Source organism: Haplochromis burtoni, unplaced genomic scaffold (assembly GCF_018398535.1).
Source record: "Haplochromis burtoni strain Fernald_Lab_line unplaced genomic scaffold, NCSU_Asbu1 Contig_1, whole genome shotgun sequence".
Taxonomy (NCBI): domain Eukaryota; kingdom Metazoa; phylum Chordata; class Actinopteri; order Cichliformes; family Cichlidae; genus Haplochromis; species Haplochromis burtoni.
The window spans coordinates 1775532-1792455 of NW_024582362.1; the positions used below are offsets into that span (position 1 = coordinate 1775532).

Here is a 16924-nt window from a genome sequence, read left to right on the forward strand (position 1 = left end):
TCTTCAAGCCCTGTGTACAGGAGCTGCATACAAAAAGATATTTTGTGAAAAGGGTTGGCGTAATAAGCAAATGCTTCAGCCAATACCTTTTGATTAGCCTTGTCTCATGCTTTCTTTCTTTATGGTAGATTTTTGTTCTGTTTTCACTGTTTGTTTGTTTGTTTTTTCACTGTTTTCACTGAGATTTGAATTTGAATGCTAATCAATCAAATCAAATCAAATCAAATCAATTTCTGGTGATATTTTGATGACAGGGTCACAATTTGGTGTAAACAGCATGAAAGCATGGATCGAACCTGCCCAGCAGTTAAGCGCAGTCGTGGTGTAATGGTGTGGGGGATTTTTTTTGATACACTTTTGGCCTTTTTAAGAATTGTTTAGATACCACAGAGTATTACTGCTGACCATGTCCATGCCTTTATGACCACAGTGTACTCATCTTCTGATGGCTGCTTCCAACAGGATAACACAGCATGTCAGATCATCTCAGCCTGGTTTCTCTAACATGACAATGAGTTCACTGTACCCAAATGGCCTCCACAATCATCACATCACAATCCAATAGAGCACCTTTGGGATGTGGTGAAACAGGAGATTCCCACCATGGAGGTACAGCTGCCAAATCATAAGCCCAATAAGAAAGTTGTTGGTAGAGTCCAAAAGAAAATATCAATTTCAGCATTCAACCATCCATCTATAAATCATGAGATCACAACTATAAATACATACATTAATGGGGAAAAAAAGTGTCATAAAAGTCAACTTTTAATTCAATTTGCAAATTATAAAAAATCATTCTGAAACATAGTCTTAAGACCTTCAATTTATTAAGTTAAATGTACAAAAGTTCAATGACTTGATACATTTCATGTTTCAAGGCTTTGTCATTCAGACCAAACAAACTCCGTCCCATTCGAAAGCCTGCCAGTCTGTTCATCCTGCCTACCTTCTCTTAAAAGAGGCAACCATTCATTCTCCTGTCTAAATCACAGTACAATCTACTGTATAACGTAGCTATTTCAAATAGATTTTGTTTATAATGTAAAAAGAAATTTCATACAAAAGTGCAGAACAATATGTATGTACAGTATAATCTTTTGTTGGTTTTTCCATATAAAAGATTTTCAGCTAATCCTGCGTGTGCTTTCTACTAAACAGCCGCTCGCCTTACAAGGAAGCTCTCTGCTTTGGCAGTGAACGTTTGTGTTTGCAAGCACACTCAGGTAAGGCACTAAGGGTTGAAAAGATTGGATCGTCATTCTTTTAAGTGCCTGTGTGTTACAGCAAGTCACGACACCTCCGACATCGACCCCCCCACCCCACAGTTAAAGTTTCATTTCATCTCCACTTTAAAGAACACATCATTCCGCTCCATCCTTCCAACTCAATGTTTTGTTTTTTTTGGCAACTTGTAATAATAAGCTCCGCCTCACATGACGTCACAGAGACCACGGTGTGCCGTCAAAGTCATTAAGAGACCCATTCGAGATGGCGTGGAAAGCTAAATAAAGGCGTGGGGTGAAGTTACGGCAAAAATATAAACAAGACGCTTCCTTCGGTCTAATTTCACAATCTTTAAAATTTTTTTTAAAAAAATGTGACGTTAATGCGTCCGATTTGGTCTGTGCACAAAGCTGCCATAACACAGGAAAGGCTATATGGGGCTCTGAGGTGGCAAAAAAAAGTCAGACATGACTAATACTGCACGTTTTCTAAAAGTTATCGAAAGGTTTCAGTCTCTGCAACGTTTCTTTGGCCACTTCTGAATGGAACAAGGCTCGCTGCATGGGAGGATGGAATGACAACAGTAGTGTTGGTATTGCTTAAGAGACATTGCACACGAATGCGCAAAAACAGTTCGCTTCTTCTTTTTCTTCTTTTACACTGAAACACAATTCTCAATAATATATAAAAAAAAATGCATCAAATAGAAAAATATCTCCTCGGCTGATTATCCTGCACGTGCATGATATCAAAAAGTGCAACATTGACAATCCTTCCTAAAATGGGCTTGTTTTTGTGAGTGCTTGTGAAAGCAGGGTACTGGTGACCCTCGCAGACGTTATAAAAGACATTCTTACTTACAAATTCTTATTGTAAGGCGTTGGCAAAAAATACATTTACATTTTGTTTTTCTAGAATGACAATAGACATCTCATCTGCTAGGATGACTTTATATGCATCATAGAAAAATATTTTACCATCTTAATTCTACCCACAGCTTTCTTTAGGCTGATGAGAAACTTACAGTACGGTCACGTGTGATCAATGTAATCACAATTACGTCTCCTCGATCCCGAGACGCTGTTCTGCAGCAGTAAGTGGGTGTAAAGTGATACCTGAAGGTTGAGACGCGACACTTTGCTCTAACCTCGGTCACTTTTCCTGCGCTTGTTAAAAGGACAGCAGTCTGGAGCTTGTGAGACTGCATTCTTGTTAGTGCCCTCCTGAGGGAACACCAGGCAAAACCTCAGAGGACTCTGGAGGTCTTGACAGCAGTCACCCTTCCCTCTCAGGGAATAGTCCAGGTGGAGCTAGTAGGAGGCAGGAGTCTCGACAAGGCAGACACTAGTGGTGGATAACAGGAAGTTGGGAGTGGTACTGAGCCCTGGAGCTTGGTGACGAGGGGAGGGGGCCCTGAGGATGGGACGGGCCGGAGAGGAGGGGATGCACCGGGGCCACGGAGGCCTCACAGGCAGGGAAGGGGAAGGGGATCCACAGGAGCTCAGAAGCTGCCCTGAACGAACGGGTGGCTGAGAAGAAAGTCTGCAGTGGGCCTCCACTTCTCCTCCACAAACACCTGCCGCAGGAAGTCCCTGCAAGCGTCGGACACACCCTCGGGAAGCGTGGGCTTTGTAGGCTGGGTGGCGATCTTAAAAATGGCTGCCATGGCTTCGTACTCGGCCCACGGGGGTTTCTGGGTCAACATCTCAACAACGGTGCAGGCGACACTCCTGAAGGAAAACAGCACAGCAGGAAAAATGATTTGAAAGGAGCTCGGCTTGTGTCTATTGTCTACCTTGCACCTCCAACTGTTGTGTCAAATACCAGAGTTAACCCTATGACACGAGCTCAAATCCAAACAAACTTATTCCAGTATTGTACTCTTTCTCTAAAGCTTGGAGCAACCAATTACGCCCTAGAACAATGGGCCCAAAAACTGCTGAATCTCGCAAAAATCTACATGGAAGACGCATAAGTTAACACTGTTTGGCAATGCAATGATACGTTAGTATATCTGGCTTCTTATCAAGTCTTTAAGTAAGCGCGCTCTCTTAGAAAACTGTATAAAGTGCTCCAATCTATCGGCACATACAGCCCTTATTTAAAGTTCATATTTATGTGAGTTTCTGAAGTAGCTGAAAAGTTCATTTATTCCATTTATTACTCGACTGCATTTCTAATTTCAACGCCTCAGTGTGTTAAATATCAACAGTATTAGTAAACAGAGTGCATATCGCAGCAACTGATAACAATATCATTTATTGCTCAAGGTCATTTTATTGCTTTTGCTTTTACAGCGACGGCAGCAATCTGATATTGTTCGCCCCTTCAATCAATACAGTTCTATCTAATAATTTCCTTACCACACATCAGCTTTCCTCCCATATCCCTCCCCGTTGATGACTTCAGGGCTCATCCAGTAGGGGGTGCCAGTGACAGACTTGATGCCTGTACCAGACATGCAGATGGTCTGGATACGTTTGCTGGCTCCAAAGTCTCCCAGCTTCACGTTTCCCGAGGAGTCTCTCAGGATGTTAGCACCTGGTGGATCGAAATAAAATGAGCTTGAAAGTATTCAGGACTCTCCCGAGAGCTGTCAGACGCAAAGGGACGCTGACAATTTGGAGTTGCAATTATTGTTTTGGGTAAAAAGCGATTGGTGCCAGCAATTCAAGCTGACGGAAGAAGGCGAAAGGTCTTGACTGTTTGGGTAACTGAATACTGGCAGACTTATTTTTAAAAAGCATATCTTTCAGCAGTCTTTATACAAATCCTGCGCTTAGTCAGCTACGCCAAACAGGGAAGTTTATCTTTCTTTCACTTTTCTCACACTGAGAAAAAAGCCTCGTTGGGTTCAGAAAATGAAATATTAAATAAACTGTCTGCTCCACAAGAGACACGTCGAACCTCAACACCCTTTCTCCTCCTATCTTAGTAATTTTCCGAATGTAGCTCTGTCTATCCCATTTCCTTCAGCCACGCCGCTTGTTTGATCAGTGACTAATGTGCACCACTTGCCACTCACCCTCCACCCCCACCAAAGAACTGGCAGGCTGCAAAAGAAGAAACTTGGAGGCTCAAACTATAACCTTTACTTTTTACTGCCCCGAGCTGCTTCTTCCACTGCCTGCACGTTTCCTGTACGTAGGACGACAGGTTCTCTGATAATTCCAGCCTTTGCAAATAAATTCAGAGAAACTTCCAGCTGGTCCGGAGTGAATGTGGACGTGTGTGTGGTGCCAAGCTTAAGTCCTTTTTTTTTTTTTTACTGCAAAAACAGAAATGTTCTGTGGTGAGATGAACACACCGTATATTACACGTGCAGAGCCTTTTTGAGTGGAAAGATCACACCCACATGTGCTCTTCATAGAGCCCTGCCGGGTCCTGTGAGACCGACTATCTTTTTCCCCCACCAGACAGTATATTCCCCTCTTTCTTGGCCGCCGCTTAACGACCCAGTAACTCCCAAAGCTGTGGGCAGCCAAACCAAAACCTTTCCGTCCGGTGCTGAGCATTTTTAGAACGGCCAGTTTCACCAGCACGAAGCCTAATATATCTCAAAGGGGAGTTGAAAATAGCACATTTTTCTAGGCACGTTCTGCAGACGACGAATGACCAAATGAGGAAATGTCAACCCGAATGAAAATGAATGAATCTGTAGTTTTGACCCCCCGCCTATTGCAGAAGCTACTGCTATAGGACCCCATTGAAGAAAGCATTTCCAAGTGTGAGTGTTTACCGGTTACAAATCCAATTAAAATCCAACCTTGGCCTTTTTCGAGCTTGCGGCTTCATTTACCTTTGATGTCCCGGTGTACAATCATGTTGCTGTGCAGGTAGGAGACTCCTTGGAGGATCTGCCTGGTGTATCTCTTCGTCACCTTCTCCGTCAGGGCCCCGTAGGCTTTTAGCTGGTCTTTTATCGAGCCCTAGAGAGACAAACAGAAAGCCTGTGAGCGAATGAATGGATGGGACGGACACGCATGCGAAATTAGAGAAAAATCTACATACACTTATTTTTCTGGAAAACGTGGGTGTTCCAGCTAATTTGTTTGGGGTTTATTTGTGAAAGCAGCCTCTAAGCCAATTCTCAAGGCCAAAAACCAAGAATGTAAGCATATAACGTGCTGACAGAAGCCTGTTGACTGACTTTGAGTCCAAACTGCACCAGTGAGCTGCATTTCCTTCAATTTCCTGTTTTCCGCTCCTCCTGGGGACACGGCAGGAGCTAAGACCTGATCCTGTAACACCTGTGACGCACTTTTGGACTTGCGGTGAAAACAAAACCTCTGCCTCCTCACTTTCAGCTGTCAACGGGACACCTTAGGAGCTCTCGGGGTCTCTCCGAGGGACACACGGCCCTCCCTCCCTCGGGCCATTAAAGTGTTATCGGTCAGGCGCAGCAGTGAAGCCGTGCCACGCAGCCACACAAAAGCTTGGCTCTGTCACCTCCTGTCTTGCTTCTGCCAACTCTGGCGAAACGTAAACATTTCCAATTTCCAGACAATGTGTGACTAAGACACTCAGCGTCTCTGGGAAATTTAAAAAGAAATAGCTCAGGAAATATTAAAAGCAGGCTCGGGGACAGGGTCCGCAGGCGACAGTAGCTCATTAAAGTTGCTCATTTAGGGAGAATATGATCTCATAAAATGAGCTGTTCTGCTGACATCAACTGCGTGGAGGACATGTTTGTTGACAGCTGGTGACTTTTCTAAATAGATTCTAGCAGATGTGGCTGGTAAGGGTTTGATTTTAATGTTTGTGTTAAAATGTCTCAGTACCTATCTTTATAGCCAAACCAAGTCCGGCGCGCACATTCTCAGACGTTAATTGTTCTTTCGAAACTTAAGGGCTGCTCAAGTGTGATTAAATTTACTTAAAATGTCCCACAGAATACGCACCCCGGGCATGAACTCGACAAAAATGGTGAGTTTTCTCTGGTCGAGGTCTCGAAGGCAGCCGTAGTACTGCACAATCCTCTCGTGACGCAGATTCTTCAGCAGCTGAATCTCACACTCCAGAGCATTCACTTCCTGCAGCAGAAAAACCAAAGTTAGAGTCTTCAATTTATTAAAAAAGCCCATCGTATGTCATCAACTTCATGCAAATCCAAACAGTTTTGATATATTTCCCCTCACCTTGCTGGTTTCTTGACAGTCGGGATCAAACGGCACCTGCTTGGCGGCCAGCTCGCGGCCTGTGTCGGCATCGTAGCAGAGGTAGACCTCCCCGAACGCTCCTCGTCCCAGCAACTTTCCCTGTCTCCAGTTGACTGGCGCCCGTGGTGCTGCAGAAATGAAACGCCAGACTATGAATCCCCCCCTCAGTAATTAATTGTGTTGCTAAGCCTCCTAAGACAGCCAGCTTCTCTATGATATACGGATCTGAGAGCATGTTTAAAAAAACAAAACAAAAAAAAAACTAAAGCAAACGTCAAACTCCACTGATCACACATCAACTTCACCGAGACCAGACGTTAAGCGCACCGCAATTTGTTAAATCACTCCCACTGCAGACCCTTCTTAGACTGGGGAAACCCCAGATATCACAGTCAAGCAGTGGAACCGCAACCCACCAACAGACACACAAACTGTGAAAGCCTAGAAAGCTCATCTGCGCGGCTCCCACGTTCTCAGGCTCAGACTCCGGGACTTTGTTTTGGAACCAGCAGGCTTCTCTGTGGCTGCGTTAGACTGTTTGGTCGCGCGTGGGTGAGACGGACACCAGAGACCGACACATCGACCACAGACTTATGAGCCAAGCTTTGGTATTATGATGTAGACAGTTTCTGGGCAGGATGTATAGACTAAATGAGGACAGATGTGATTAGTGAGCCCGTAAAACGGCTTAATTTGGACGATGAGGGGGGAATTCTGCCTGTGACATACAGTACGACTGTGCATTACATCTATCCTCATTGATATATATTATACATTACAATGCATCTGTATAAGGAAGATACAACCCGGAAATAGTGGAACTGCAAAAGTTTTATCTTGAATCATTGAAATCAGTCATTCCTCTGTTTAAATTAGGAACCATCTGATCAAAGTGGAAGTGAACAACACCGCAAATCAACAGTTTAGTCAACACATAATTATGTGGAAGCTATTTTTCTCACATTTTTCAGTCACTTTCACATTAAAATACTCCATTTTCAGCCTCTCTGCTGTGAGGAGTTTCTGCTTTTCTCTTGTTTTATGCGATCGAGAATGCAAGTATAGTATTTTTTTTAAGTGGCTGCTTAGTTTTCAAAGATTAAATGCCTAATATTTAATCAAGCAAATGATCAGCACTAACAGTTGGATTGCCCGTGTCCATTTTTTGTATTTATATTGAGGTCATCGATGGCAATTGGTCACATGAGCCAAACACACAACTATTACAGATTATTTTACAGTGTCGAGCACACGTTCCCCCTGTTTCAAAAGATTTCAAGTGAATCACTTACACTTGGCTGTACCTCGCTGGGAGCTTTTGCCCAGTGAGCGCAGGTCGCTGTACTGCAGCGTGCTGTCTCCATTATAGCTTCGAGTGCGGCTGGAGGGAACCAGCTGAAAAAGATTCTCCTGCGGCATGAAGCTCCGCGGAAGTGTCCTACGTCCTGAAAACACATAAACGAACATAATCAGACTTGTCATACACTTTACTCTTGATTGCATTGTGAATCTGTTTTCACACAGTTAACTTCACAGGTGCAGTGCATAAAGTCTGCTCTTGGCCGAAACGTGAGGCCAGCCAGAGCAGACTGCCTTTCGCCACTCCATCCCACTTCCCTTCAGACAGGAAGCAGGGCGCTGTGTTTTTATACAAGCTTGGGTTCACCGCAGGGAAACGTAAATCACTGCTAGCCAAGGTTAGCCTCTGAGTAAGCAATTACTAGCAGCTGCCTGAAACAGCGAGCCAGCAGTGTAATAAATCTCCACGAGGTGCAAAGAAACTCTCTAAAAGAGGAGGATAATATTTCAAAATATCTTGTTTGAAAGTAAGAAATATGCATCTGAAGTTAGAAGACTGTGACCACACTGCAGGACAAAGAGTGGTCTGTGTCCGTGTTCTATAGACATGTTCAGTTGTTATTTCTGTGTAACAGCGCTGTTGTAATTGTTTAAGCAAAGCTGGTTTCTTACTATCTCCGTAATCCTTGCTGCGATTTGGCAATTGGAACTGGCGTGGGAAAGTCCCTCCTTTTCCATGACGACCTGAAAAGAGAGGATTGAGGCAGAGAGAGGTGTCAGCAAGTAAAATAAAGCCTCAACAATTAGTCTCGCATTACACCCAAATGACAGAAACAATGCTTCTGGATTCACAGTTATGCGTTTATCCACTTTTTAAGTCTAATAATGGCGGTTTAAATGCTTGGACGGGCACTCAGACACTGCATTCCCATTTTTGCTCATCCCTGATGTGTCAAATCCAGCTGTGAAGCAGCAGAATGGAACGCGGCTCTTTGCACGCTGAACGGGTCGCCTCCCTGCAGCCAATGCGGAAACTGAAAGCAGCATGCATGTGCTAGCTTAGCATTAGCTCTGAACAGTGGAGCAGTAACTAAAGGCGGGGTGTGGGGGGGCTGACGCATGAGAGCACTGACACTCTCCCCCCTCACACAGCAAACACACAATAAACGGAGAGGAGCGGAGCCACTTGGAATTGAAAGCAGCTGTTCTGTCAGATGACTGCCTCCCCTCATGCTGTTTTTGTGGCTGTATCCCATGGATACCGGAGTTATTTTTTGTGTTTGGCAGAGTGGGATGGAGAGGAAAAATCTACTCACAGGGAATGGTAAACAAATACTGTAGCCCTCAGCAGAAGGGCCACACAGCTTTACATCTGGGAGGGTGGTGCGTGTGTGTGCAAGCACGTGCTTGTGTACCCAAGTGGGTCTTCAAGTTCTGCTGCAGCTACAGTATGACGTTCCCTCATCGGCACAGACAATGTGCAGAACTCTCTTTTTTCATTTACAGCATGGGGGGAGCTGAAAGGGGAAAGAGAAATGGCCAGATTGAGAGAGCCAATGCAGCTTCTCTGTTCATGAGGGCTAGTTTGGCTTTATCTCTCATCCTGCTTCATTTGATCTGCCTTCTGAAGGAAAAGAGGACAGACCGGGACCCCAGGGACAGAGACGAGATGAGCAGGGGGCCATTGAGAAGAGAGGGGAAGTGATCATGCTGCGGCAGGGCAGCAACATCTATTAAGATGGGATGAGGTAAAACAGAAAAAGGCAGTGAATAGAGGGGTCTGTACAGGGGGAGTGTATGGAAGATAGCAAAGGAAGAGACGCAGTACTATCTTACTTCACCACCTTATCAAACTTAAGAAACACAGCCGAGATTCACCACAACCCATTGTTCATTTTACAGATACAGCCCTAAAATAATATAATCTTCACTTTCATTAGCATTCTCTTCAAGGGGAAACACTCTAGATAAGCAAGAGCCTCTCCTGTAAAACTGAATGTGGAGCTATAAGAACCACAGCAAAAAGTAAGAACAGACAAAGCCTCCAAATAACGAACACGCTTTTTACACCTCTCTTTGTTTGGCAGCTGGGGGCTGAGAAAAAGACATTTTTAGAATTGGAGAGAAACTGCTGCAAGATTTGTCCCCTCTTACCTTTGTATTCGAAGTTGAGGTTCAGATAATTATTGTCACGGGTGTTCTGTGAGTAAGGAGGGCTGAAATGACAGAAAGCATGAAGGGAAAGTTGAAAATTTTTTTGCTCTTTTAGTTGCTAATTTCCCCTTATCTTCAAACAAAGTCTGGCTACAGCTGCTGGCCTGAAACGTCAGAATGGGGCTCGACTGCAAAGCGGCACAAAACGCGGGGAATGGCTTTAGTATTTAAACTACCTTCCTGTCACTCACAGCTGATGTAAAACAACAAAGTGGCAAAATTTGAAAAGTTGTGGACTCACAAAGTCAAACTGCTCACCACTGAACTAGCAGCGATATAAACATATGTCACTAAATGTCTGTATGTGCATCCAACCTCTCGCCCTCCCTGGACATTTCCAACAAGCCCCGTCCCGACGAACCGACAGAGAGTGACGTCTCTGTTGACCGCAGGGCGGCGCGGGGCCACGAGACCCCTGGATAAGGGGCACGCATGCCCGTTCGCAGGGAAAAGTTCCATGCACTCGTTTCCTGCCATTGTTCTGCAGCCTGGAGCCCTGATAAGCCTCGTGCAGGTAGAACTGTTTCCGTCCTGCTCTCTCTCTGTCAGCTCCACGCTTGCTCGCTTTTATTCTCCCTTTGATTCAAATTCACTCTTTTCTCTCCTCAGCCTTTCCCACTTTACTCTCACTCTTTCGCCACTTTTCATTTTCTGGCTCAGTTTTTCCAGCATGTTGCTTGCTCACTCTCTCACATCTCCCACTCAGTCTCTGTTTCTGTCTGTCTCTCACGCACTCTCTCTCGTGATAACGGAGGAATCCAGGCGTCCAGATAAGAGTTCTGTCGCTATGGCAACAGCAAAGTGACCCGATTCCTTTTCCACACAGACAAGCGGAGGAAGGGTCGCAGGGAAGCTACGCTGGTCTTTAGCACATTTACAAACTTTGCTAAAAGCCTCTGGCTGTTGCAACACAGGCGCTCACATCCAAGTGTGTACACAAGCACTCTGTGATACAAACCATGTCTCACAAGGACGTGTACATATATGTATTACAGATTAATGAAGGAATCCGTATCTGTCAGTTTATGTGTGGCTGACAACCTCGTCCCATCTACTTAACAGCTGATCACACCAATCACCAGAATGTGAGCCATTTAGGCAACATCGATAAATTGCAGCTCCTACTGATAGCCTGAACTTAAGACGTTTAGGGAACAGCAGGAACTTAAAGAATCTACCGACTTTCTGCAGACATCTGGGGAACACTTTTAAGCCTCTGACATCAACACATAACCCACAAATGAGGTGTTTATCGTAACAATATGTTTAGTGCTGCTACAGAAAATAACCTTTATCACACACACTCCCCAATGTGCATGACTAGTCATGCATTTTCTTAAATGTGTGACTCTAGTAATGCACATGGATGACAAACCACATGAGAAAAAAAAAGCTGCAGTAAACTTTGAGCACACTGGTTTAAAACAAACAAAAAAAATTAAAGAAGAAGAAAGAATTCAAGCCTGCTATCTGCTATATCGGCTGAAAACAGTGCACGTTCTTGAGTAGCCACTGTATAAATCCACAACGACGAGGGCTATAAATCACCCGCTCCATGATGACTCACCTGTCCAGTGCTTGATCTATTGACTGACAGCTGCTCGACAGCGAGTTGTCTGCACTCCCAAAGGGATCCAACATCTGACAGATACAATAACACAAGGAGACCGAGGGTCACGGAGCATGCAATCATACAGGAGAGAGCATACCAAGCAGTGCGGGTGGAGTTGTGCTTGTTACTGTCTCACGTCTTAAGAATTTGAAGGGGTTTGAATAATGTCTGACATCCTCTTTAAATACTGCACAGAAATGTTATATGTGGCTATATAGCCTTGTAAAATCAAACTAGTGCTAGTACTTCTGCTGCTGCTAACAATACAGGGCAATCCAGTATACGAGCAGAGTACACAATGAATCACCGAAGACTGTTCAGATGATTAAATCTCGACAAAAACACAGTTCTGCCCAAGAGTTCAGCCTTCCAGTCAAGAACTCAAAATATTATATGGGAAAAGAATCTATGAAAACAGCCAATATTGGCCATTTCAGTGCATTAACTACAATAAATTAACTACATTTGGTTGAATAAATGTCAACCTGCTAAAGACATCAAAAAGATCTTTTTTCTGAAGTCTATTCAAACTTTTTCAAGAAGCAACAATGCATAAAGCATTTATTCGGCTGATGGACTCTTACACTTTGGTCTGGGTTTTCTGGGATGAACTCCCCTTCACTGTGGATGCTGGTGTAGGAGCCCTGGCGGGCGATCTGCTGCTGCTCCTCAGGGACGCTGCCTGGCGGCGGGGACGTCCGACCTGTGTGGAGGGAACCTGAAAGTGACGAAAAGAAGCACCAGGGGCGGCCAATAAAAGAGAGGGGAATGAAACAATTAAAGTTGAGCGGATGAGTAATGCAAAAGGTGGAAGGGGGGAGGTAAATGAGAGCGAGAGGAGAAATTGAGAAGTGGAGGGAGTGCGGGAAGATGAAGAGATGGGAACGAGGGACAGAGGGGAGAAAACGGCGTCACAGTGTTATTCATGGGTACGAGTTCAGCAGTGCCAGGACTGCAAGAAATGATTTACTAAACTACACTGCCGCCACCTCTAACCTCAATTACTGTGACGAATGCTCTCCTGGCTGAGCTGCGGCGGAGACTGAGCGCTCGTCCTTGTCACGGTAAAAAGATCTACTGAAACTATCGCAGACTGGGCTGACAGGAATACTGAAACAGCGCAGAGAGGCTAAAAGGCACTAAGACGAATAGAAGCGTTGGAAATACGATCAAAGTCTTGTTGTTTGACTGAAGGCTGCAAATTACAACCGCTTTGTCTCGACTGTTCAGCTTTTCTGCCTCTTTCCCCCTGACGCCACAGTCTGCTCCCATACGTCATCGAGGTACCCGGGTTCACATCTCGTCTTCACTCAGCCGTACACCGTGACCGTTCTCCCGTCACCTCTCATCTGCCGCTACTCCCCGCGCTCCTATCTCGGCCCGCTCGCCTCGTCTCGCACTCGTGCCTCGCTGGCAGGGAGAAAAACTGATCGAGGGCCGATAATTCTGGACGATTTATGCGCTTGCGGCCACATGACGAAGATAGGCTCGCAAGAGCGATCACAAAGGGTTCTCAGCTGCTATGCAAAGATGCAAACGTGATGGCAGGAGCGAGCACCGGTTTGATTCTGAGCGTGTCTGAGGCCGAGATACGACCGAGACGCTGACCTTTCTGGACAGAGCTGATATTAAAATAAACCAAACATGTCTGGGGACAAGGAGGGGGGGACTACAAAGTGTGACGTGACAAGAAAAGATTTTTTTTTTTTGTGCACAGTTTTAGATGAGAAGACAGAAACTGCTCTCATGCATGTGCTTTGAATACTAAAGCTACTATACATATTACATCCAAGTATGGTCACAGTTAACATGACAAAAAGCTAACAGGCCAAAGACAGCGGCCAGACAGTTGCTTAGCATGAGTGCAGGAGTTTGTCCTTGCTTTGACATGACAAGTCCTTGGCTGCTTTCACCTCCGGTTTGCATTTTCTACTCCGATAAAGCATGCGCCCCATCTTTTCCATTAACATTCCTGCGACTTTGACGGCCGTCTGCTTCGTCAGGTGACACTGATAAGTCATCCTTGAGGCTTTAGCACATGACTGAGAAACCTTTGCATCAGCAGAGTGCTTTTCTGCCTCCTCTCACATTTAACAACTAATAAAAACAGCATAAAAACACTTTTTTTAAAACATGGAAGCTCACCTGTTGAGTGTTTGCGCACCCTCTCTGAGCCCTTTAGCAAGGAGCCCTTCAAATCTCCCAGTGACCTCGATGACTTCATCTCGCTCTGTTTGTCCCTGCTGTTCACCTGTAGGTACTGGAAACACAGGAAGTAGGAGAGAGTGAAAAAAGGGAATCGGCTCAGCAGAGGAAGGGAGGACAGCATTACCTCATTGTTCAGTTACATCACCGTGTGTGGAAGCGGTTTGTTTCCTCATTTTGCAAAAAAAAACTAAAAGGATGACTTCATTCACCTTTGTTTCCACTAACTGCACAAAAGTGAGCATCTTAAAAACTCACATGGTTGTTTTTAGGAGTCTTTAGCAGTATCCTGAGCAGCCCATTGGCCCCCGAACTGCAGCCCAGCGTCAGCACCGCCTGATCCAGGTCCTCCTGCGTCTTCAGGGGCAGCAGCAGCTGATAGGACAAGAAAGCACACAGCACATGAGCTTCAATTCTCTATTGTTCAGCAACAAGAGCACGTGAATGCAGCAGCACATGTATGACATCAAGGGTTTCACAATAAAAAACAAAAAACATGTAAATAAACAAAGCTTTTCTTGGATCTTGACAGCTTGAGAAAACAAAACGTAACGCCACTTCGAGGACACGCGTACTGCAGTGCATACTGGAGGACTGTCACGAAAAACAACAGATAAAACTGTAACACGCCAGCTACACGAGTCATTCTCTTACCTCTTTCTCCATGAAGAACATGTCCATCTGCTGGCCAAAGGCCTCGGTCACTTTCTGCAGCAGCTCTTTGATCTTCAGCGGCCTCTGAAACAGGATGATTCTGGAAAAAGGAGAAGGCCAGCCGGGTCAGAGGTGGGAGAAAGACGGTCATGTTGTGTCTGGCTGCAGCTGAGCTGACAGCCTGCTGGCTACTGGTTTGTAGCATTAGCTTGCACCTGATAAATCTCTAAGAACCCGTTTTCATTTACTTTACAGCAGCGGGAAACAGAAGATAAACGGACGGGGGGTCAGCAGGGTCGAGGAGAGGAGTGAGCTGAGCCACCGAGATGCTAAGAGGGCATTAATCAGTGCAGTGAAAACAGAAAGCGCAGACATACTCTCCACTTGCATGTCTGTGCTTATCTACTGTATGCTTACGTGTATTCCCGTCCGAGACAGACCTTATCAGCAAAAGTCTTGTTGTGAGTGTGTATATGAGACGCATGTGTGTTTGTAAAACTTTACATGCATGAGTGTGCTTCCCAATCAGTGTGTGCATCGGCCACTGTTTCAACACCATTGGGCCTCTCCGCTAAGCCAGCACAAAGGCAGATGGGAAACTTCCTGAGAGGAAAGGGGGGGGAAAATCTGGAGCGGCAGCAAAAGCAGCAGGATGTGTGTCTTTCCCTCGTCTTTTAAAGAGTGACAGAGTGAAAGATACAGAGACATGGAGATATTTACAGACGACTGTGAGAGAAAATAAAGGGGGAGGCAGCCTGAGAAAATAAAGCAGAGAGAGAAGCAGAGACTCCTGTCCTGTCCTCCCCCCAACACCACCATCTACCTCCACCTCACTCTCTGCTTCTGAAGAATCTGCAGCGCTACTATCTCTTTATAGTATCCTGATAAAAGGGACTTGTTTTTATCCCATCACTTCCTCATCAGAGGCCAAAGCTTTGCCTATCTTAATGACCGCTCATTGGTTCCCTCATTTGGATGGATTCTGGGAAAAGGGGGGAGGCTGCAGATCAGAGGCAAGCGGCGGCACAGCTAAACACTCCTCGTCTCTGTTTAGATTTGGTGATGATGTGTGCGATAAAGAGCTGGAGGGATGTGGGGAAGGGGGTTTGGGGGGCTTGTACAAGGATGCGGCTCCAAAAGATATGGCTTTTCTTCCTCTGCATGCGGACACACTCAGTCGCAGAGGTTTGCAGAGTTGGAAGAATGCTTTCACATGTCCCAGCGCACTCTTTCCCTTTTGTCTCGTGGAAAAAAAAAAAAAAATCAAAAAAAAAAAAATCACAATAATATAAACACTAAGAGAAAAAAAAAGATTTGGCTCTGTTCCCGCTCTCTCCCTGACTGTAGACCTTGAGGTAGGAGGAAGAGCGAGTCGCTCTACAGCTCTTATTTCCTGCCCCAAACCTTCAGTGCTTGCCAATGAAAAGAGAGAGAGAGACCATCGGATCCGATTCCACTGTGGACGGACAACATGATCATCCTGACTCAGGGACTCCTGATACCTCGAGTTAGGTAGAGGACCCTCAAATATAATGCTATTCACCGCACAGCCTGGGATTAGATCTGTGCAGTCAGATCGTCTTGATAGTAGCTGCTCGAGTATGAAAGGAAGTTCAGATTATTTTCTTTCTTCTTCTAATCTAATAAGCCGGCTCGTAGGGTCTGTGCTGAAAGAGATTTTAGATCGAGATCGAAGAAATGCAGTTCAGTTTCCATTCACTGAATTTTTTATGAGGGTTATATTTTTTTTAGGCTTTGCTTTCTTACTTAGCTGAGAGTATTTGCAGTTTAAGCCCCGTTTAGAGGCTTAAACTGAGGAAAAAAAGTTTTTGCTAACTCTAAACCAGGGGTATTCAACATGAGGCCCGAGGGCCACAATCGTTCCAAAAAGAGACTTCAATCCGTCCTTCTGGAATATAAGAACTTTTAACAGTTTTACACCTTCTCTTATAATACAAATCTCCTACTGGAATTCATATTACACCACAATAATTAGGTAGCAATTAAATGAAAAAAAAATATTTTGCGTTTTTTTTTTTTTTTTTTCTACGGTGACTCCAGAGACAGTTTTATCACACATTTATCACTTTGTTTCATTGATCCCACCCTCTTAAAATCAAAGTAGGATGTACATGAATCACAATGTAAAATGACTTTGACATCCCTACTTTAAATAATCAGTTCACAATCGCAAAACTGCTTTTTTATTTTATTTAAATAAAAAACCCACAGCTATTAGTCATAAACACAACATTAGCTTTCATCGAGTCGTGCTTTTTAGACCACCTGATGTGGAAAACCAAAACAGTGAGCTGAAAGATCCTGCAACGCTCTGCAGAGCTGGTGTTGACTGTAGCCTGTTAATAATTCTCAGAGGGTTTGTCTCTCTGAGTGACCCTTTTCACTGTCGCATACCTCGAGTTACCTGATCCCCTGTTAATATACAGAAATATTGATTAAAGCTGCGTTAAATAAATATTTAAGTTACACAGGTTTTAATGTGATTTCGATCCTTTTCTGTTCTGGAAAGAGGTCGACGAGGGTGTGAATCGACAAA

General features: G+C 44.7%; 1 protein-coding gene across 2 annotated transcripts in view; it reads right to left on the bottom strand.

Moving 5' to 3' along the window:
• Positions 1 to 810: 810 nt before the first annotated feature.
• Positions 811 to 16924, bottom strand: part of map3k22 (mitogen-activated protein kinase kinase kinase 22) — a 40225-nt gene continuing 24111 nt past the window's right edge. Inside the window, exons 6-18 of one of the 2 annotated variants that reach the window (XM_005912310.3) lie at positions 14368 to 14467; positions 13972 to 14088; positions 13654 to 13768; positions 12093 to 12211; positions 11464 to 11537; positions 9837 to 9898; positions 8355 to 8426; positions 7676 to 7828; positions 6363 to 6511; positions 6126 to 6257; positions 5024 to 5153; positions 3588 to 3765; positions 811 to 2954 (exon numbers count right to left, since the gene is read on the bottom strand). In XM_005912310.3, coding sequence (XP_005912372.1) covers positions 2726 to 2954; positions 3588 to 3765; positions 5024 to 5153; positions 6126 to 6257; positions 6363 to 6511; positions 7676 to 7828; positions 8355 to 8426; positions 9837 to 9898; positions 11464 to 11537; positions 12093 to 12211; positions 13654 to 13768; positions 13972 to 14088; positions 14368 to 14467 — 1630 coding nt within the window. In that variant the 3' untranslated portion in view covers positions 811 to 2725. Of the gene's footprint in view, positions 2955 to 3587; positions 3766 to 5023; positions 5154 to 6125; positions 6258 to 6362; positions 6512 to 7675; positions 7829 to 8354; positions 8427 to 9836; positions 9899 to 11463; positions 11538 to 12092; positions 12227 to 13653; positions 13769 to 13971; positions 14089 to 14367; positions 14468 to 16924 lie in introns of both variants that reach the window. The other variant, XM_005912309.3, reaches the window with a different exon arrangement.